This window comes from Azolla caroliniana, unplaced genomic scaffold (genome assembly GCF_043228905.1).
Source record: "Azolla caroliniana isolate FFs.n. ecotype wild unplaced genomic scaffold, voAzoCaro1.0.p SCAF_2, whole genome shotgun sequence".
NCBI classification, from domain to species: Eukaryota; Viridiplantae; Streptophyta; class Polypodiopsida; order Salviniales; family Salviniaceae; genus Azolla; species Azolla caroliniana.
In genome coordinates, this window is record NW_028230437.1 from 5,337,044 (window position 1) to 5,360,979 (window position 23,936).

The 23,936-nt window shown below is 38.2% G+C and overlaps 3 protein-coding genes across 3 annotated transcripts; 2 read left to right on the forward strand and 1 right to left on the reverse strand.

Annotated features, from left to right (window-relative positions):
• Window positions 1-315: 315 nt before the first annotated feature.
• LOC147867198 (uncharacterized) lies at window positions 316-5,147 on the forward strand. Its single transcript, XM_087314986.1, has 6 exons — window positions 316-567; window positions 663-783; window positions 1,405-2,706; window positions 3,017-3,244; window positions 3,835-4,005; window positions 4,467-5,147. Exons 1-6 carry the CDS (start codon window positions 542-544, stop codon window positions 4,539-4,541), a joined length of 1,923 nt encoding a protein of 640 aa, XP_087171112.1. The 5' UTR covers window positions 316-541; the 3' UTR covers window positions 4,542-5,147.
• Window positions 5,148-12,079: 6,932 nt separating this feature from the next.
• On the reverse strand, window positions 12,080-16,282 carry LOC147867199 (2-alkenal reductase (NADP(+)-dependent)-like). Its single transcript, XM_087314987.1, has 5 exons — window positions 16,013-16,282; window positions 14,967-15,141; window positions 14,111-14,277; window positions 12,976-13,058; window positions 12,080-12,660 (listed from the first exon to the last, which is right to left on the reverse strand). Exons 1-5 carry the CDS (start codon window positions 16,250-16,252, stop codon window positions 12,291-12,293), a joined length of 1,035 nt encoding a protein of 344 aa, XP_087171113.1. The 5' UTR covers window positions 16,253-16,282; the 3' UTR covers window positions 12,080-12,290.
• A 5,921-nt stretch (window positions 16,283-22,203) lies between these two features.
• LOC147867200 (uncharacterized) lies at window positions 22,204-23,717 on the forward strand. The gene has a single exon (XM_087339584.1). It carries the CDS (start codon window positions 22,792-22,794, stop codon window positions 23,581-23,583), a length of 792 nt encoding a protein of 263 aa, XP_087195710.1. The 5' UTR covers window positions 22,204-22,791; the 3' UTR covers window positions 23,584-23,717.
• Window positions 23,718-23,936: the final 219 nt, after the last annotated feature.

Below are 23,936 nucleotides of genomic sequence, written 5' to 3' on the forward strand. Positions count from 1 at the left end.
AAAAAAGAAAAGCAAAAAGAAAGAAAGAAAAGCTCAGAAGAGAGTGTGGAGAGGAAGAAGAGAAAAAATAAGCTATCTAATATGTACACACACACACACACAGAAGTCCTCTCTCCCCTCTGTTTTTTTCTGCAGTGATAAAGCATAAAAGCACACCCTCTTTCAAACTTTCAACTCTTCTGATAAAGACCCACTATTTCTTTCTTTGGTTTCTTCCTAAACTTTTTTTTGTTTTTTTTTTTGTTTTCCCCTTTTGCCATAGCTGAGCTTCACTCACTTTCTTCTTTACGCCTGCCTCTTCTGAGTAGTTTGTATCAAAATAACAATGCTTTTCGGAAGCCCCAAAAGGGTCTTCTACAATTGGGTTCTCTTTCATCTTTCTTTAAACTAGTATCTTTTTTCTTCAGTAATATAGTTTCTCTGTTAAACAGAAAGAAAAGCTCTCTCTCTGTCTATCTACATGATGGAGATTATAGAAGATTTGAAATGTTCCCAAAGAATCTTGAGAAGAACCTGTCTTTCAACAAAATAGAACAACAAAATGCCTCTTCGGGCCAGCAGCTTTGGGTGTGAAATGAATCTATGGGTTTTTGAAGACACCTTTCTCGATAAAAATGTTTTGAAATTCCATCTAATTTCTTATTGTGTTTTGCTTGTGATAGGTTATCAGAGTATAGCGACCATAATCAAAATAATCCTCCTCCTCCTCCTCCTCCTCTTCCTCATCATCATCATCATGCCTCTGAAGTGGTATCCTCATGGTGGCAGGGATTATCCAACAAGGTAAATTCTTTACCTTGCTTCCAATCCAAACCCTTTAGTTACAATTGCATTCTCAAATACATTATTATTTAAGTTATGGATCAAATCATGCAATGTTAATGACACCATGAACCAAAAGCTAAATTGTTGTCATTGTCAGTTTGAATGCAAGGGCTATAAGTAAACCCTTTATACTATGATTTTTGTTTATGTTATTCTTCAGAATGCTGAATTGCTATGAAAGGGTTATATGTAATCAATATAGGCAATATTTTGCCCTATGCAAGGGTTATGTTATATATACAGTCCTTATGGAATGTATTTTGCCCTATTCAGGGGCTATAAACAGTCCTTGTATATAATCGTTGCAATAGCTGCATTGAATCCTCATATAAACTATTTTATCTCCCCTTCTTCCTTACTAGTCTTATATTTCAAATAAAATAATGAATAGATAATTAGTAAAAGGAAATGTTGTCAAATTTCTAATGCAAGGGTATTTAAATCCTAGACTATATTTTGGTCACATGTGTATAATATATAGCTATTGTATACTATGATTTGCCGACCTTCTTCTTATGTGTATGCAAGGGGTATATATTGTCCTTATAGATTATGTTTTGCTTTTATATCTCTGTGCAGGCGAATCCCCTACATCAGAAGTTTAATACTGAAGAAGAAAGTTTGTATAGATCCTCAATGACGAATTCTCACAATAATTTGTTTCGGCCTGATACCTTGCTCGCCCCTGAATTAATGCCAGCATCCTTTTCTTCTTTACTGTCACCTTCATCTCTTAAGGAAGGTGGTTATATGCACTCTTTCATGTCTGAGCTTCCACCAGATTATACTGATCCTGGGGTAAAGCTTTTATTAGATCATGCTTCAATATCGGGCTTGAGAGAGCTACATATAGTGGACGCCATGAATCTTTTGAATGACGTTCCATTGATTTCAGATATGAAGGGTATGGTAGAGAATAAGGGCTTTGGGGAACAGGACAACAATTATATGGAAGAAGTAATGGATGGTGTGAACATGCAAAGCCAATTTGTAGGATATAATCCTCTCAATGCAACTACTTTTAACGTTTCCAAACTATATCTGAATGAGGCTGAGAATGCTGTATTGGATCCATTCAGTATTGGTTCTTGTGCATTTAGTGACCAAATGCTTATGATGAAGCCTAATCAACTAGTGCCTTGTGATATTTCTCAAGGATTCTTTGGTTGTCAGGATGCATCCTCATCTCTTGTTAATAATGGTGAGGTAATGTGCCTGAGAAGTGATATTTCACGGCAAAACTTGAAAATAAAATCCTTTGATGGATTGCTTGAAAATGGACAAGGTCATCATGGGTTTGAAAAGGATTTTGTTGCCTTACAATTCCACAGCCATAATAAAATTTTAGAGGACTCAGGGATGATTGATAGGGGCCTTTCTCATGGAAACCAACTTGCACCTAGGCTTACCACATCTGAGCTCTCAGTCATCACTGACACTGATGAAAATCCAAGAGCATCATTGGCCCTTGCTCTCTTGGACAATATGGCACCTGATGAGCTTTGTGATGTGTCTGAAAAAGCACGATCTTTGTTTAAAGTTGAGGACAATACAAAACTAGAAGAAGAAGATAGTAAGCCCCACTATATTTGCAAATCAACTGTACAAGAAACTATTAGTCACAATTCTGAGTTTGAGATTGATAAAGAAGATCGAGATGATTCGCACGGTGTCGAAGAATGTGATGTCACTTTACATGAAGATGATGAGTTGAAGCATGAAAAAGATACCCGAGGGTCAGCGACGAAGATGGTTTCAGGTGATTTAGGGAAGAATAAAAAAGGATTACCTGCGAAGAACCTTCATGCAGAGCGGAGGCGAAGGAAAAAACTGAATGAACGCCTCTATCTACTCCGATCAATAGTACCAAAGATCTCCAAGGTGAAGTGTATGTTGTGGAAAAAAAAGAGGTCGTATGAATAGAAGAATGTTCATTTTATCTATATAGTGCACAAGGGTATATAGAACTTTGATATTATTTTATATCAAGTTCTAAGATTTGTCTAAAGTGTGGTTTGATCAAACTCTGCCTGATGTGTCAGCTATTCTATGTAGAAAATAAAAACTATGAGGTTTTTATGAATAAAAAGAATTTTCCTTTGTAAATGAATAGTACACTCTTAAGTTAATGCATATGCTCATAATGTCAGAAAAAGTAATTACAAATCTGAACCATTTTATTTCTTCATAGATGGATCGCGCATCAATTCTAGGGGATGCAATTGACTACTTGAAAGAACTACTTGAACAAATAAATGATCTTAAAACGGAGCTGAAAGTGCCAGAAGGCATTGATTCAACAAGTTATCCTCGTGTTTCGAGTATTCCAGTAGCTGTTACATCCATGGCCAATTTGGTTGGGGGAATCAAAGAGGAGTTATCTACCTTCGTTGAATGTTCCGAGAAGTTACCTCCTAAGGTGGATCCACTGATACCGATCTAAAGAAATTTCTAAATTTGTACATAATGTCCCTTACCATGCTTATTTAATTTTTGATATAAGTTATAGCTTCTCCCAAGTTCCCTATTATAAATCTACATAGAATTCTATATTCATACAGGCTTAAAATTTAATGTTTGCCCATGATTTGCGAACTCATCATCTGCATATCTAGGAAATAGAAAAAGTACATTTGACAACAATCTATGACGAGGAGACACATTGTAATATCCCTAGTTTTTTACATGGGTCAAGATCATGAGTCTTGAGGTGTTATTCTCTAGTTTCTTTTCACGATTGGTCAAGATCCAAGTATTTTAAGGTTATCATTTCTTCAGGGTCATATACCACCGGGTTTTCTTTTCACCATGCTTCCTCCCTATTAAGTACGAGCTCTGGCTCCATCTCCCCTGAAGCGTGATTGTCTACTTGGTCCTTGGCTTTTCAATAGGGACAAAAGAGTTTTTCTCAATTACACCGATTTGTGTTCCTTTAAACCTTAACTTTGCATGTGGATATGTGTGGGTGTGTGTTGTGGTAAACCATTATTGAGCTTGGATTTTATTTAGGTGGAGGTGGATATTCGAGATGGGCGGAGTTTAAATATACACATGGTTTGCTCCGACCAACCGGGCTTGTTACTAGCGACAGTGCAAAAGCTTGACGAGCTTGGTCTGGATATTCAACAAGCTGTTGTCAGTTGTTTCAATGGTTTCAATTTAGATGTATTCCGTGCCGAGGTAAAAGAGTCACACCTTCCTTGCATATGCCCCCCTGTTTGGAAATTTTGCATAATATTTTCGTTTTGCAAGATGTCCTCAGAAATTCCACTTTACTGCAGTATTCCACCTTTGAATCACGTTCCTGTGCACTCTCAAGTGCAAAGCTCATTCATAAAATTCTTGAACATCAGGAGTGGCTAACAGCTTTAAATAGACTAAATGAAAATTTTCCTGTTAGTCCCATACAAGCGTCATATTTAACATCCGAGAACGATAATAAAGTCTTGCAATGTAATGTAAGAGAGAATTTGCTCAGATATTTAGGGGAAAGGTAATTTCATGGAATTTGGAAAATCGCAGTAGTAATTTTTGTCAAGTTCAAGAAAAATGAGTATTTGGTAACTTCCTATTTATTTTTATAATCTTGGATTTTTATTATTATATGTTTTTGACATCGCTATTTTGAATTCGTCTTTTAGCAACCTTTGGGAAAGGATATTCACCCCGATGAGGTGAAGACAGCCCTTCTGGAGACAACAGAGCTGTCAGGATAGACAATGGTAGATGGAATCTTCTAGAAGAGAGCCAGCCAATTGAGGTAGCAACCTTCAAGAAAAATTGAAGAGGCAACAAAGCAGACCATTGTTGAAGATCAAGGATGTGCAAATATTCTTGAAGAGTGAAAAGGATATAGGAACTTTCTAGACAAGTAAAAAGGAGGGCGATGCCAACACGTCATACGATTGGGCAGACAGCTTGAAATCATCATTTTGAATGTACCATGATTTCGAAGGAGCAAAAAAGCTCATTTTGGACGTCAAGATTCTTAGCTGTCTCATTTGATTTTTTGAGTGTCATCAATCTGTATGCTATCTGTATGCTTTAATTTACGACCATTCATACAAATTGAATCCAGAGGGGCTTAGATGTCTTGGTTCTCCAGAACATGTTTTTTTGAATGTCAACAACATACATGCTTTTGTTTATAATCATTCTCAACAAATCAGATTTGAAGGGGCTTGGATGCTCTAATGTCCAGTAGATGTATCTCAGATTTATTCATTATTCTGGACAATGTATCGTAGTTGTACTTTGACAACTGTAATTTAGAATCTAGATCATGGTAGCATTAAACATTAACACATGGATATATTACATAACATTGCAAGTTCAAGCTCTAACTATAAGTATTGTTGTCTTTATATTATTTGAGAGATTTCTCCCATGAACATGCATAGATTAATGCTGATTGTGAGAATTTCCAATGTTTTGGAAAAAATAATCATTATGTACAAGCCCCAATAGTTGTGGTAAATCAATATTGGAGTTCACAATATATTTTTGTCCACTAATCCCAATGAAACTACCAAATGGCTAAGAAAACATAGAGAATACAATCTTGCTAACTTTAGATGATAATCCTTTATCTAAAACCTAGAACTCCCCCAAACTTCTGGATGATAGAATTCCCAAGAATTATAAGTACCATGATGCATACAAATATCCTTAGAAAACATTTCAACTATCCTTAGAAAACATTTCAACACCACTTCCATGAGTGAGCATAGGGAGCAATTGATAGTTGGATTTTACTATTGTTATGGGAGATCAAATATGACTCCCTAGTAGTTGTGGTGCCGACCTAAGAGTAGCATGTCATCCACGTAGATGATGAGGAAGATGGGTGACCCATCTCGAGTTGTTTTTGTGAAGAGGCAGTGGTCCTCATCGCACTTGGAGAAGCTGATTGATTGGATGAAGTTGTCGAGCTTCTTATACCATAGTCTCAGTGCTTGCTTTAGGCCGTATAGACTCTTTTTGAGTCAGCAGACTAGATGTTCATGGCTAGATGCCACAAAGCTTTTCAGTTGGTCCATATAGATTTCCTCCTCTAAGTCACCATGGAGGAAGGTTGTTTTAACATCTAGCTAAGTCAACTCCAAATCCTCGGCAACCACAATGCCTAGCACAAAACGAAGGGTTGTCGTTTTCACCACTGGTGAAAAGATTTCATCGAAATCGACGCCATATTCTTGTCAAAACCCTTTCGCAACTAATCTAGCCTTGAATTTTCGGATGGTCAAATCAGACGTCTCTTTTAATCTGTAGACCCACTTGCATGGAAGAACACGTCGATTTTCCGGTAATTCAACCAAGTTCCAAGTCTTGTTTGCTCGAATGGAGTTCATTTCTGACTCCATCGCCAGATGTCATGTGGCCGAATTGACTGATGCCGATGTTTCTTTGTATGACATCCGTTCGTCAGCGTCGGTTCTCTGGGGGTTGCAACAGTCTCTCGGATATTCGAGGTATGACTAGACTAGTCGCATCGGGTGTCGAAGTCGAATGGTCCAAAGCCAATTCATTCGGATGTGCCGAGTCAGTGGTAGAGGATTCAGTAGAAGTCGACCTCGTGTTATGGGTCGGGCCTTCGTGAAGGGTTCGCACGTCTGAGAAAACTACCCTTCGGACTTCAATAGGCCTTTTGGCTGTCTTATGCATAACCGAACCGTAAGTAAGGCCTCTGCCCAAAAGTCATCCGACAATCCAGAGTGTTGGAGCATGGATACTATCCATTCTTGAATTGTTCGATTCATCCGCTCGGCAATTCTGTTATGCTCCAGACTATAGGGTGCGGTATATTCACGTCGAATGTCGCGTTGTCGGCAAAATCTGACGAATTCTTTAGACTTGAACTCTCCTCCATTATCAGTTCGAAGACATTTTAGCTTTCGATCGGACTAGTTCTCTACCATAGTGAGCCATTTGGAAAAAATCGACATCACTCGATCTTTGGTTTTGATTAGATAAGCCCACACCTTGCAAGTCGAGTTGTCGATAAAGCTACTGAAGTATAGGGCACCGCCGAGAGACTGATGTGGCATAAGGCCACAGACGTCCGAGTGGACCAAATGGAGTGGACTCGATTCTCTCAGTGTTGATGTCGGGTGTGATGCAACTATTTGTTTACCATATTGGCAATGCTCGCAAAATTGATGATCGGAGAAGGAGAGTTTGGGGATGTACTCGGCTCTAGATAGATGCGTGATGTTGGCCTTGATGAGGTGTCTGAGTCTTCCATGCCATTGTGATGACATGGGAATGTCAAACAAGAACAAGTCACCCTCTTTGAGTGTGACGTATAACAGGTATAACGAAAGTACTTTCGGTCCTCGAGCAAGCTGGAGGTTCCCCCCTGATGAGAAGCCGGCACGGATGCCGTCTTCATCAAGTTGTCCAACTGAGATCAATGGCCTTGAGAGCTCAAGTACATGTCGGACATTGTGTAGTATCAATGTAGAGCCACTCGGAAGGTTGAGCTCTATTGTGCCGATTCTGATAATAGTGCAGTGTTGCGAATTTCCAACTCGTATTGAGTCGGAGTGTTGGACTGAATATAGCTGAAATTGTGATATGTGAGGAGTCACATGATAAGATGCACCCGAATCCAAGAGCCATGTGCTCGATTCCTCAGTCGTAAGCAGAACTTCTGATTCGATTGGGTTCTCAATGGATAGTATGTTTGGGTCGTTCAACAGTACTTCGACTGAAGAGCTGATGTAATTGACCTCCTCATGTCGGCCACTCTTTTGATCAGCTCGTTGAGCCTTATAATTCAGATTGACTTTGAGTGTACGACAATCGGCTTTGATATGCCTGGGTTTCTTGCGATAGTTGTAGATTCGATTGTCTTGGGACTTGCTCTGACTTCGTTGGTTGTTCGGTTGTTGGGAAGAGCTTCTTCCTCAATTGTCCGATCGTTCAGTCAAACTTTGTACTACGTAAGCGCCGTTGGCCGAATCATTTGCAAATGATTTTCTCCGAGCTGCTTCAGTCAGGATTGCGCTCGTGACTGCGGAGTGCTTAACAACGGTAGTTGATGCATTGCACACAGTTGTGACGAAAGTTTGCTACGAAGGGGGGAGACTACTCATGAGCAACATTGCTCTTAGTTCATCTTCGATTGTCGTCCCCTGAACCGAGATCTGGGAGTTTAAACTTTCATACTCGTTTAGATGTGATTGCACCGAGTTAAATTCTTTCATCCATAGGTTGTAGAGATGCCGAATCAAATATATCTTTGTGGCGGCAACCTTCTTCTCATAAGTGTCCGACAATGTCTTCCATAGGTGAAAGGTTGTGGAACACAATTGCATTGTGAAGTACACTGACTCCGACAAGTGCATCCAAATCGTGACGCATACAATTCTTTGCAGCTTCTGCCACTCAATCGGCTTGTATCCTTCTAGAGGGTTTTCGATTTCGATGGGGTCGATTTGCCCCTTGACTATCAAATAGTCTTGTATCTGCTCCTTCCAGAAGTTGAAGTTCGATCCGTCAAACTTACTTAGACTCATCTTTGACAAGCCGGATGTTGATGCCATCTGTGTTGATTTACTAAACTTTGTCTGGAGTCGAATACGAATAGTGGTGGACTGCAGTTGATTGGCTCACTCAATGTTGTTCTAGTCGGATTTGGACACAAGTCGAATCGATTTCGATTGTTGGCGAATTCTGTCCGAAGTGACTACTGTAAATCGACTTAGCCGAATTGGACTCGAATTTGCCGATTCGATTTCGAATGTCGATCACTGATTATGTGCCAATTATTTAGGTCGATCCTGCTTCGAATGACGACAACGATGAGAGGGACGAAGCCAAGTGGTCCTCCCGAGTGTCGTTCAGCCAAATGAAACACGGATCGAGGTTCTTCCTTGGAACAGGATCTGCTTTGAGTGATTATGACAAGCAAGTAGATTGTGTCTAACTTGGTAAAGCAAGGTACAATCGGTTGGCTTACCTCAAGAGTGATCTAGCTCAATGGAATGCAAATCGTCTATTTTCTTTCTCTCCTCAAGGTGAGACCTTGAACTCAGGTTCTTCAGGGGAGACGAATCAAGAATGCTCTTGAAAACTAATGACAGTTGGTAGCGAGTTGAAGAACCTCTGCTCTGATACCATATGTTGGCGACTGAGACCGTCAGTGCATAAAACATTAACAACACTTTGCGATGAAGATCATCGAGTGCATAGGATGAAGGCAAGATCAGAGAACAAAATGAGAGAGAGAGAGAGAGAGAGAGAGAGAGAGAGAGAGAGAGAGAGAGAGAGAGAGAGAGAGAGAGAGAGAGAGAGGAGGCACACAAGAAGAATTGTATTATTCAAGCTCTCTTAACAATAGCAACAACATTAACAACTAGGTTATAAAGCCCATTATGTATTAAATAGGTTAGGGCAACTTCCCTTTGACATATTACAGAATTGTCCTAAATCTAGTTGGTCGAAGATACAATGTGAATACGACCATTATAAACCAGTATTCGACACATTCCACAAAACCAAGATGAATTGGCCTTTCTTGTGGAGGACACCATTTCGAGAGCTTTCTTCGACCATGATAATAAAGGAAGATAATAAGACACCATCGAGATCATAATTGATTGGGCCACCTTAAGTCCTACATGCAAAGGCTAGAATTGAGACCTCCAATACATAAACTTATCCTCCAAGCTTTTGGATACCCACTCAATAAATTTCACATGAGAAACTTCCACCCCAATTGGATATCCAAGGTGACGACAAATCATACCACAATATACTATCCTTCTTGGCCACCCCAACCCTAACACATGTTGTTTTGTACATGAAATGAGAACCGATTTATGCATATCAATTCTCAACCCTAAAGCATTTGAAAACAATTCCCACCTATCTCTTGTTTTACTAATATTTTCCCGGTTAGGTGCCAAAAACATGATATGGTCATTTGCTAGAGCTTGAACAATACATGGCTTCCATGATGGCAACCTTAGTCCAAGCAATTCTTCCTCCATAGCCATATTGTGTAACTTAACAAGAATAGGATGTGTCATAATAGTGAATAGTAAAGGACTGACCGAGAATCTTGTCTTACTGGTCTCCAAATAGAAATAGGTTATTCTACTCCTCCATTAAACATCACATGTGAATCCGAACCCTCCCGAATGTGTATATCAACTTAGAAAAATCTAAATGACCAATCCACATTATCATAGGCTTTCTCGATATCCAATTGTAGCAACACAAATTCTTGTTTAGAGTCCTTTGCATAGTCAATTGTCATTTGAACATCTAAAATATTATGTAAAATGTCTCTTTTTGCTAAGAACCTATATTGAGCATTATGAATAGTAGATGGTAAAATCGTATGTGATCTATTGGCCTTCATTTTTGCAAAAATGTTGTACATTCCCCCCACCAATGAAATATGCCTCCAATGAGCAAAGGAAGATGGGGAAGGCACCTTCGGTAAAAGCTTTATCAAACCAATCTTCCAAGGATGAGGCATTTTCCCATGTGTCCACACCTTTTGAAATAAGACCGTAAAAGGACCCTTTAAATTAATCACTTGTTAAAGAGTTCATTTGTTAATCCATCCCACCCAAAACTCTTATCATTAGCACGATGTGCTATGACATGTTCCGCCTCATCCTCTAAAAATGTCAATATCTAATGATTGTGCCACATCATGTGATACATGATTTTTCACCCCATTAAAAAATGTTATCCATTTTAACATTATCATTTATACACACTTATACATCCAACAATTGTGTATGCATTTCTTCACAATTTCTTGAGGATCAAAACACATGATACCATTGTCCTCCGACCATACCACATTATGTCGTGCATGTGATTCATGAAGGTCATGAAAAAACTTGTGATTGACGATTAACATCCTCCACTTCTTGTCTTACACGATATTGTCTAGCATGTTGATAATTTTTCTCTGTAACATCATGCATCCCAAAACTTAATACCTCTTGATACCTCTCTATAAGATCTATGATATGATCTAAGAATATTAGTTCTGTAATCAAATAAAGCTGACAAGTATCAAAGGTATACTTCTCATAAGGTTTGTTCCTACGATGGCAAACACTTGGAAAGCGACCACAAAGTTCGAGAGTATGATCAATAATGAGCCAATATCACCAACTATTCTTAATGCCAATGAAATAAACTAAACCACAATGGACTAAATGCTTATGAGTCACTTGATTGTTATTCAAGAAACTATAAACAAGCAAGGTAATGAGATTAGAACACTAATGAAGGAGTATGCTAAACTCCCAATTGTTATCATTGAGAATGAAAGTCTTAAGAAAATGGTTGCAAAAATCATCTATTTTTCATGTGATAAATCAAGAGAAGAATATAGAAATCGTAGATGTTTGAGAATTGAAAGAATGTGAATGACAATCAAAGAACATTGTCATCCGTGGGATTAAAAAGCAGAATATGGAAACACATGTATTCTTCGAAAAGGCGATCAATGAATTTTTAAGCATACATCATACTATTTCGGATGTGAATGTATATGGGGTACACCGAACTAATAAACATGGTGTTGCTTGCTTCGAAGAAAGGCCTATTGAATACACAATGACAGATGATAAAAAGCGAAGGATCATGCTCAAAAGTAGTTGGGTATACCTTAGAGGTATGCAGTGTTTTATGGGTAAAGATCGTACTATCTCACACCAAAAAGGCCCGTCATAAAGCATATGAAGAAAAATTGAAAAGTAAGTTAAACAAGTGCCTAAAGATGGAAACGTAAGAAAATAGGGACACCTGACCTCTTAGACTAACCCACGTCTTCTACAACTATGCTGTTGAAAATGCCATGGATACCATGGAATGCATAGAAGAGTTCACCGATGACACAATTATTCAATTTGAGAGACTACTCCCACAAACATTCACCGATGACACAATTATTCAATTTGAGAGACTACTCCCACAAACATTCATTGATTAATTCTAATTGTGAGCAAATTTCCAATGGTTTTGGAAAGAATAATCATCATTTACAAGCCCCATAGGTTGTGTTAAATCAGTATGGGAGACCACAATGTATTCTTGTCCACTAATCACAATAAAGCTACCAAATGGATAAGAACACAATCGTGCTAACTTTAGATGATAACCATTTATCTAAAACCTAGAACTCCCCCATGATGATAGAATTCCCAAGAGTTAAAACTAACACAATGCAGAAAAATATCCTTGGAAAACATTTCAACATCACTTCCGTGAGTGAGGATAGGGAGCAATTGATAGTTGGATTTTACTATTCTTTTGGGAAATCAAATATGACTCCTCAGTAGCTGATGCTTAAAGAGAATAAATGCTTCTTTAAATAACCAGCTATTCTTTTATCTTATTGGCAGTTTCTTCTATAGAATACATTTTGTTTTTGAATTCATCATATTTCATCTCATACAAGATGAGTCACGAAACTATCTGACAAACAAAAATCAAAGCCGAACCACTTGTTTGCCGATATTTTTCCCCTCCAAGATCCTTATAAATGCAGCAGGTGCATTCTCTATTCCATCCATGAAATCCTCAATGTAAATGATTTTACCCTCCTTCAAATAATCAGTTACCTTTTTGGTGAATTCTTCTCGCAAATAATAGTAGTCACTCACAATGAACCCTTGCATTCGAATACGCTTCACAAACAATTGATTGAGATTATGAACACCCTCTCCTTGTTGCCCTATGGATTGAGAGATCATTCCACATACCGAAATCCGTGCAAATACTTTCATATTTAAGAGGACTGCACTAAGCATTTTACCGCCCACATTATCGAAATAGATATCGATGCCATTTGGAAAACATCTACATAAACACAAATTTTGTGTGATTTTCTAGAGTTAAATGCAATAATACTAAAAATTCTTATGCCTTTCAAAATACATAAACCAAATTTGTGTGGTTTCCTAGAGTTCCACTCAAAAATACTAAAAACTCCTATCCCTTTCAAAATACTAAACACAATTTGTGAGATTTCTTATAGTTAAACGCAATAAAACAATAAAATCATATGCCTCTCAAATTGATTATATGTTTTCTTAGATATATATGCCTTTCAAAAAATTACATGTCATGACATTAGAGGAGTACTGAGCATTAGAAAATCATATGATAACAAACCTCTTTAAAGCAATTGACAAATCGGGCTCCGTTTTATAATTGAAAGCATCATCGAATCCCAATTTCTCCTTGAGTAACTTGACCTGCAAGGGACGTAATTTAATATAATCCTCTTTCACAATAAGTATGAACTAAAAGCAATTGCTGGACGTATCTAAATAGAGAGGAATGCACACATAAACTTGTTTTAAAACCGATATGTATTTTGGTGGACATTATAAATTTGGGCAAATTAAAGCTTAATCAGATGAAAATATATATAAAAAATAGAGGACATTTTAAAGGGCCTTTGTCTTGTAAGGCATACATCAAGAGGCCAATTCCTTCCACTAAAGAGAAACACCTAGAAGGTTGAGCTCATATGTGTATGCCATATTCACTCATCGCGACTTGGTGCTTCGAAGTATGAATATCCCTTCTTAGGAAGGAGATGCGCATTAAGAAAACTTTCGTACATAGGTTCCATGGGTCAATATTGGAATCTCTATGGACGCTAAAAAAATATGTATCTATCAATCAATCAATCTTGGTTGCCACAAATCATGATTGTACATCTCCATTACAAGAAAAACAAAAACCCTATTCACATGATTTAATAGATTCAAAGCTCTATGCTGGGAAATAATAATTTTAATGCCACTTTGCAAGCACTTATTAAGGATGAAATTAACTTGATTAAATTCACACAGACACAATCGAAAGACAAAATTGCAAATCATGAACATTAGATAGCATCATGGAAAAAATGCAAAACTTGAAAGTGAATAAATACCAACCATCATGGAAAAAATTGCACATCATGACATTGAATGCTATCACGAATAACAGTGGATTCATGAGAAACATTGTGCAAATACACAATCACTCACTGAGCAAACTATTAATAATGGATATCGCGTATGAACTACTTCATTCCCATTAAACTACTATCTTTTTGGAGGAAATTTAGGTATATATATTACCGATATTCCTCATTTTCCGAAATTCCCAATATAGTACATTTGTGCAAGAAATTGATGTGTGGGAGACAGAGAATAGAGACAGGATGTATATTTTGGGATTTCGAGAATACTAGGGTATTTTGGGCGTTTCATAAATTTACCTATTCTGTCTCAGGAAAGAGAGAGAAAATTACCTTTTCATCGCTTCCAGCGCTACCGACAACTCGGCATCCTGTGATTTTTGCAAACTGACCTACCAATTGGCCAACAGCTCCTGATGCTGCAGATACAAACACTTCCTCCCCAGCTTTAGGTGCACAAATCTCAAAGAAACCTGCATAGGCGGTGATCCCTGGCATACCTACACATCATTAAGGAAAAGGCTATTGGCATGACTGATCTGTGAACTTGTTTATAATCACTAGCATCATTGTAACAAGAGAGCAACAAATAAATTGAGCAATGAATGATGGAAATTAGAGTAAAGAAAATCAATGAAACAATTTCAGGGACTTTCAGGGAGGCAGGCCAGGAGTTGAACTCCTATCCTTGCACATGGTGAAGATATTGGGCCCCTATTAGGTGAAATGAAATGAAATGACTTTATGATTCACTAGATTTCACAAGGACTACTTTTGTAATACCAAATTCTATTACTTTGAGAAGCCTAGTTCAAAAAGTTTCTCTAACGCCTAAAATTTCATCCTTCATGTGATTCCAGAAATTTTATTGGCACTACAGCTCTGATAGAGATGTCTATTGTTTTGAAAAGCCTAGTACAAAATGTTAGTGTAAAAGCATATCTTTCTGAATGAATCATTAGTTGAACTTTACTCTTTCATAAAATAGCTTTATTACAAATAATTGGCCATTTGTGTTTCGATGTCCTGCTTATACAAGAAGAATATGATGGTCTATTTAAGATTCTCTCACAGTAGTCGGCAGACATGAATTCATCATCAGCTTATTGTTTACAAAGGAGAGGCATAGCATGACATTGTGCTACATAGATATTGCCTTGTTTACCATAGAATTTATCTGGAGAATTACCTAGAACACCCACATGATATGAGAGAGGTAAATCAGTGTCTGAGATTTTTCGCACATCAGAGCCTCTGATAACACTATAGTTCTCCCAAGATGTCATGCCAGTAACAATATCGCCTGGTTTAAAGTTGGGATGGTTGGAAAGGAGAACTTTGGAGACGCCAAAGCCAGTAAGGGGCTGCATGCAAGAAGCCATGACGGAAACGGAACAGCTCAAAAGACTGAACCAATAATGATCACAGGACAAATCAAACAAAGTGAGATATGACTCCAATCATGAAAGCATAGAGGAAACCGTTGTGAAACGAAGCACGAATCAAGGGTAGAAGTCATGTATCAAGATACGAGGGTTTATACAGAATAAAATTATGACCTTAAAGCACAAAAAAAATGTTGAAGAATTATGGCTTAGAGTAAACATATGAACCTAAATCATGTAACCGAACCAAATTTAAGTGAACAATGAGCTATGAAATAAACTCTACGTACATATATAAACCCTAATTCATGTGAAGAATGAAATCATGAATGGGACTTTGGAGGTTAGAGATTGAGTTTATAAGACATATTCTGTAAACGGGTCGAGTTTACATGAACTCAATTTATGTAAATTACGAACTTAATTGATGTACAATGTTATGGTTTATACGAACCAAAATGATGCAAATGAATGTTTCCCGCTTAGGTTAGTATATGAACCCCATAAATGAGTACATTAAAAGCATGAAATAGGTGTACAAAAACCAAATAGATGTGAGCAGTGGAAATATGAAATGGGCCTAAATGAAGCAATTTTTATGTGAACCATGAAAAGATGCGATGATTTGAACTCACGAAGTTTGTGACCCATGAAATGGTTCTAAATGAAACAGATTTAATTGAGGTTTATATGAGCCATGAAAGAGCCTATAAGAAGCAAATGTATTTGTCTGTGGGTCTTTAGGGTTTATATGAATCAAGAAATGGCACTTCATGAGCGGAACTTCTGTGTGAAAAACATTAAAGAGAGAAATTTTTGATCTATTTATAAGAGAGGCTGAGATTCTTACCTGGCCAGGGATGAAAGAGGAAAAATACGAGTCTTTCAGGTCTTGCATTCGGCTCCGCATGTAAGGATCGGGGGATAGGAAGAGATTCTCCACTAGCAAATCCTGCTGAGCCATCTGGTGATGGAGAGACAGGGAGATTCTTGAAGATTTGATCTCCATGTCGGAGACAGCAGGGGAAGTGGTCACGTAATGCTTCAGGGTCACACGAGTGTTGTCCACCTCTATTCCTGCCATGACCATGGCTCTGGTCTCTCTCTGTGGGGCAATGTCTTCAGTGTGGGGTATGAGTCCTCTCTCTGCGACGAGAAGTATGTAGAAGTAGCAGAAACAGGGCTTTTTTCTGTTCTGCGAGAGTCTCGTGAGTCTGGTCACGTGATCAACAGGTGCTCTCATTCTACACGGCCACACGCGTACCATACGTGGTGTCAAGCATTCGCGTATGGTAAACACCCTCGAAGTATGGTAAATACCATACCTTTGTATTCGTTATTTATTATAAGGTAAAAAAATAAAAAAAAATTTAAGGTAAGAAATTTAAAGATAAGAAAAAGTGTACAAAAAAAACATAAGAATGTTTTCAGAAAATACGCATTCTCTTTTCATTCGTATGAAAACGAATGTTGCAGAGGCGACCAGAAGTATGTATGTGTATGTGTATGTGTATGTGTATGTGTAGAATGAGAGCATCTCTTGATCACGTGACCAGACTCACGTGACACTCGCAAAACTTCTACATACACATGACACATACACATGACACATGACACATGCACCATGCACCATGCGCCATGCACCATGCACCATGCACCATGCACATACGCTCGTTTCTATTTGCAACCAAATCATAATTTGGCCTGGCAAGGAAATCGCGGACACGTTTTGACTGGCGCGTGCCTGTGACCTGTGCACCGTTCAAAATCTCCATCCACAAAAAAGCGCCCCGCCTAAAACCTAACCCCGTGTCTGACGATCCTCTGTTACATCTAGTAAGTAACTCGAGCCTGACAATCGAATCTATCACATCTCACCCGGCTCTGACAAGCCTCCTTCACATCTAACTCGGGCCTGACAATCATATCTATCACATCTTACCTAGGTCTGACAAGCTTCTGTCACACCTAACCCAGGTCTAACCTAACCCGAGTACCTGATCCTAAACCGGGAACACAAACCTAACCCGGCTCTGACAAGCTTCTGTCACACCTAACCCGGGAACACAAACCTAACCTGGGTGACTGCACCTAACCCAGGTACCCAATTAAAATTTCTGAAGAGATCATTGCTTAAAAAATATGCTAAGATTACTCAAAAATATCAAGCCTAATTTTTTATAATACAAAATTGCATGATTTTACATATAAAAATCGCATGATGTAATGTAATAAAAACTATGAGATCACGGCTCTTTGTTCAAAGCATGGCAAGATACACCCACAAATTTTAAAGCAATTTGCATTGGAGTCTCTTGAAGTCAATGTCAAACCCCCCGGGGGCTTCACTGTCAAAACTTGTACGATAGCACGTGAGTTCATCAAAAGGGGTTTAAATTAATCAGTGAGATACATAATATATATATATATATTGTGAAATGCACATAAGCGTACATGCACACCACAATATATAAGGGTATTAATAAAGGTTTGAAAATATATTTACATAAGGGTATTATCAATTATGCTAGAAAAAAATTTACATAAGCCCATGAACTATTAGATATTTCAATTAGATAGTAAAGAATATATTATACAAACAATACTCAAATTTGGAGTAGCATATATACATACATACATACATACATACATACATATACATGCATATACCTACATTCAAACATTACATCCATGAATATGTATATACATACATTACACCCATTTATACATGCATACTGACTAAACATAAATATATGTAGAAATATGTATTACCATATGTAAATATGTACATACACATACATATATGCATTACATACTACATACATATTAGAATCAGCCATATATATTGACATAGGAGTATACATAATACATACATAAAAATTACATATTACATATATACATACACATTCTCACAAACATATTTTATATATTACATATTACACACGTATATTATTATACACACAATTATATACAAATGCAAATATACAAACCAAACACAAAAAAATAAAGTACATATTATATATATACACATACACATACATATTAATACCTAAGACTACATATTATATGTATACAAATCTTCATACTTACAAACAAGTTACATATATTACATATATATACACGTGCACACACACATAAATAAATTAGATATTACATAGCATATAATCCATACCTATTACACAATATACAAATTTACACATACATAAATTACATATATAGATATATTACATATGTAAATACATATTCCACATATCACCACATATATAGATTATATTGGACCATACAAACCACAATACTTACATACACACACACATTAGGTATATGTATACTTACACATACATTGGATATATACATGCATATTACAAACATACATCCATATATGAACCATATACATACTAAACATGAAAATATCCCAAAAATATACATACATAAATACATTACATATATACGCATACATACATTCATACATTTACATACATATGACCGCATACACACATACATATACATACACATACATACATTGGATATATACATACATATTATGCACATATTACAAACACATTCATACTCATTGAATCATGTATATTGACAAATACATATATGCATACACATATATACATATTCCACATATCACCATATATATACGTACATGTGCCTACAATGTTATAAGTTTTACAAGCATACATCCATACACATATATACATATATACATACATGCATACACATAAATACGTTACATACACATACGTACGTACGTTACATATGTACATACATATCATCACAAACTACAATACATACATATCTACATAAATATTACGAACAAACATCCACACACTCATGTATGCATATATGCATAAGCCATACATTATACACATACAAACATTACATATTACATATATACATTCATGCATGTACATACATACATTGCATATGCATATATTACAATCACACATTCATATACATTGAGTCATGTACATTGACATATGGATATATGCATACACCTACACACACACACACACACACACACACACACACACATACATTCCAATATCCTTGTAAACCCACTCATGTATGCATATATGCATAAGCCATACATTATACACATACAAACATTACATATTACATATATACATTCATGCATGTACATACATACATTGCATATGCATATATTACAATCACACATTCATATACATTGAGTCATGTACATTGACATATGGATATATGCATACACCTACACACACACACACACACACATACATTCCAATATCCTTGTAAACCGGGTCCTAATACAGACCCTACGACCCGTGAGACGTGTCGTCGAATAAGGGGGATAATGTCATGATAACACTCACATCATGCATCGAAAGGATCATGACACTCCTACATTATGACTCAAAAGGATTTGAACCCATGACCTTGTTGTACACATGTCAAATCCTTAACCATTGTATTAATATTCTTATATGTATAGTTTTTAAAATATGAAATCTAATATCATAGAAATATTCTATATTACTCTACATTCTAGAATATTCTAGAGTGTTCTATACCACTAGAACCTTCTAGAATACTCTAGAGATCTTTTAGATTACTCTACATTCTAGGATAACCTAGAATATTCTAGAGTGTTCTCTATTACTTATAAATAGGGATCTGCCACTCATCCCAAACCTAAATTGGTTCAACGCCATTTTGTAGCCTACTCTTTGTAATCCATTTTACTCTTCAATATAATAATTCTTTTTCAATTATCTCTCTATCTCTCTTTCTTTCTCTCTTGACAACTATGACATTAGCAACATTGCACACCCAATTTGACAATTAACAATTCCAATATACACTTCACAATGGTTGTTTTCATTTATATGTATAACACATTTATATGTGAATACAGAAGAAGAAGAAGCGAAAAAGGAATGAAGTTATAACATACTGAAGATCTGAAAGAGAAGTGGAAGGAGGAGGAAGAGGAACAAGAAAGTCAAAAATCAAAGTTACCAAAAGTTGAAGGCGACAACGATGAACCATAAAACCCTAAACCAACTGCTAGGGTTTCAATTTGCGCAATCGTCTTCTTTGTTTTCCCCCCACCCTCACTCACCACAAAAATAAAATTTCAAATTTCTCCTCTCACACCTCACTTTATATACATGCATATGAAGGGGGGTGAGTAGGGCATCTTTCGCAAAGCAAGGTGTTTGGAAGGGTGTGACGCCGCGGGTAAGGTGTCTGAAGGGTGTGAGTAGGAATTCTTTAGCGGAGCAAGGTACATGGAAGGGTGTGAGTAAAGTTTCTTTCGTGGAGCAAGGTGTCTGAAGGGTGTGAGTAGGGCATCTTCCGCGGACCAAGGTGTCTGGAAGGGTGTGAGTAGGGCGTCATTTCCAGAGTTGGGTGTTTGGAAAGGTGTGAATAGGGCACTTTTTTTATTGGCACACTTTTTATTATTATCTAGATCAATGATGCAAATCGCACGCGCCCTAAGCTAAGCATGTTGCACCATTCGTGGCCATGATTACCTCACTAGCCTTCTTTATGATTTGGCAGCAATTAAACATCACTCACACACACATACTTTGTGGCACACATACGCATACACACACACACACACTCACTCACTCACTCACTCTCTTACATATACACATACACATTCACACATTTAAATCTCCCCAAGGGGACTCATTGGACTCTCCTGGTCATATCTCACATGCATATTGATTCTTGGTCATAAGGTGTCTTCCACAAAGCAGGATGTTTGGAAAGGTGTGAATATTAGGGCGTCTAGATATTAAATGGTAGGGTTTAAGCAGAGCACTTTTTTTTACCCAAATCAAATGGTGCAGAACGCACACGCCCTCAACTAAGCGTGTTGCATTGTGCATGGCCGCAATTCCCTCGCCAACCCTCTTTATGATTTGGTAAAAGTTAAAGACATTCAAGTCTCTCTCTCTCTCTCTCTCTCTCTCTTGGCCTTGAAGTTCCTTCAAATCATAGATGGAATGAATGTGCTACACGCCGCTTAGAGGCGGGCAAACGAGCATACTATGCATTTGAGAACACATGCAATCTTGGAGATATTAAGTGTTGGGTCCTCAAGAAATATCTTTTTGACACTTTGGTGACACCAGTTCTTCTCTATGGGTGGAAGTATGGGGCGGTAGCATCCCTAAGTCTATGTGGAAAGAGTTTGAAAATGTCCAAAAGCATTTTCTTACCAAGTTTCTACAAGTTAAGAAACAAACGCCCTACACCCTCCTCCTCCTTGAGACGGGATCGCTTCCCATTGAGATCATGGCCATGGAAAGGGTTGTTGAATACATGCTTAAGGTTCAAAAAAGTCCCTCACATCGACTTCCTAGAATTGCGTGGGAAGCAAGCAAAAAGATCCAAAAGACGCATAAAAGCAAAATTTTGTGTTCCGGTTGGATGCAAGATATAGAAAAATGGTTTGGTAGATGGGATGCGAGACACTTGCTTCATGATGCATCATTAGATTCCTCTGTAAATGAGGCATTTTTGCAACGCCAATGTATCATGACATGGGACAAATGTGGAGGCTCACGCTTCACACATTATACTACACATGTTGCACCTAACTACAAAACCATATTCTTTGCGGAACGGGGAAATCGTACACATCCATACATGTTAGAGCCCATACCGTTATCTGCCATTCGAACCATTGCTTCCATGCGACTTAGCTCACATGCATTGCGATGTGAAACAGGGCGTTGGGGTACAAGTGATGAGAGTGGTCGGCTATGCACACTTTGCCCTAAACAAGTTCGCGAGTCTGAGTATCACACTTTGATACAATGCTCTGCCTTTGATCATATTCGACCATGCTTTCCACATCTCTTCGATCGAGCCCAATCTTTGCATGAATTCCTCTCACAACCACAATGTGCACTCTCGATTGCAACATTCATTGGTAAAGTTCTTGAACATCGAGAGTCACTACTCACTTTCACACGTATCACGTGAAATGTAATATTTTTGGTCTCATAGGTCATATTTGATCTCCGAAGACGATAATATAATCTATCTCTCTCTCTCTCTCTCTCTCTCCCTCTCTCTCTCTAACGGCTCTTTCTGCCGTTGTCGCCGCCGTCTACTGCCGTCGCCGCCGCCGTCGTCTGCAGCCGCCATCGTTGCCTGCTGTTGCCTCCGTTTTCTGCCGCTGACGTCTGCAGACTGTCGCCGTCGCCGTCGTCTGCAACTGCTGTCTGCTGCCGCCATCGTCTGCAACTGCTGTCTGCTGCCGTCGTCGTCTGCAACCGCTGTCAGCCGCCGTCTGCTGCCGCTGTCGACTGTCGCCGTCCGCCGTCGTCTGACGTTTAACGTTTGCCGCCGTCGCCGTCGTCTGACGTCTAACGTTTGCCGCCGTCGCCGTCGTCGTCGGTTCTTGGCCATCGTCGTCACCTGTCGCTGTTGTGGGTAATCGGTGCCCTTGTCGCCGTCGTTGTTGTCATCGTTGTCGACCGTCGCTATCACCTACACCTCTTACGGCGTCGTGAGGAGAGAGTACAAATGTGCTTCTACACTTGTACCTAGCGCGCAAGACATCGATGCTCGGCTAAGTTTTTTCTGCCCTTTTTGACTTTTTCTTTCGTTTATTCTTTGAATTACAACATGACTTCTCGACGAAACCATAAGGAAACACACGACGAAATGATAAGTAAGGAAGAATTTTTAGATGTCCTTAACCGGTTAGTAAAATTTGAAAAATGGGCGAAAGAAATTGAAGCTGAAAAACAAAAAGATAAGGAAGAAAAAGAACTACTTTTTGCGGAAATAGCGAAACTTAAGGTAGACAATGTGAACCTCCGAAAACAAGTTAAGGACCTCGAGATATCTAGGGAAGATGGTGAAATATCTTCCCTAGAGGATATTAAGGACGAGATAAAAAAGGTTAAAGAAGAGGTTAAAAGTGATATGGAATTAGCTAAAACTGGGTGGGTTGATGTAGTAAAACGTAATATTAAAAAAGAACTAAAGGATGAAAACATTGTAAACACTACCCTCGAGGAAGAAAAAATGCGTCAAGCTCGACGCCTAAATGTACGAGTTACTGGGCTCAAGGAAGGGGCATCTCCGGATGAAGATGCACAAACATTAGGGAAAATGTTAGGGTACGAAGCCCTACCAATCACTAAAACCTGGAGGGTAGGGCGTGACACAACTAGGAAAAGAGCTTTAGTCCTTCAATTTAAGGACTCAGAATCTAGAATCGCCTTTTTTAAAAAGAGACCAATTCTTCGAGGCTTGGGCGGGGAGCCTATCTACCTCGATGAAGACTTGACCAAGATGCAAATTGAGCATCGTAAAACTTGTATGCCGCGAGTCATACAAGCTCGTAAAGAGGGGCATCGTGCTTTCTACCGGGACGGACGTGTCATAATAAATGATCGTGCCGCCAATTGACGGCGTGTGGCCCATGTGACAGATAATAAACTTAGGATCACTTTATGGAACTGTAACGGCGCACTTTGGACACATCCTGGCCGTCTAGAGGAGATTTTGAAAGTATCTGATATACTTTTTGTAGTAGAAACACATCAAAGCCCAAATCGAGGACTGCCACGAGTTGATGGTTTTCGTTGGGAATCTGTCTTTAGACAAACCTCACGTCGACACACTACTAGAGGGTCTGGGGGGGTTGCGATATTATTTCGGAAAGAGATAAATAATAGGATAGAAATACTAAAGTCAGACCCAGAAGCCCGTTTTATGTGGGTGAAAGTCCTCACTAGTAAGGATCAGGTGATATTTATCGC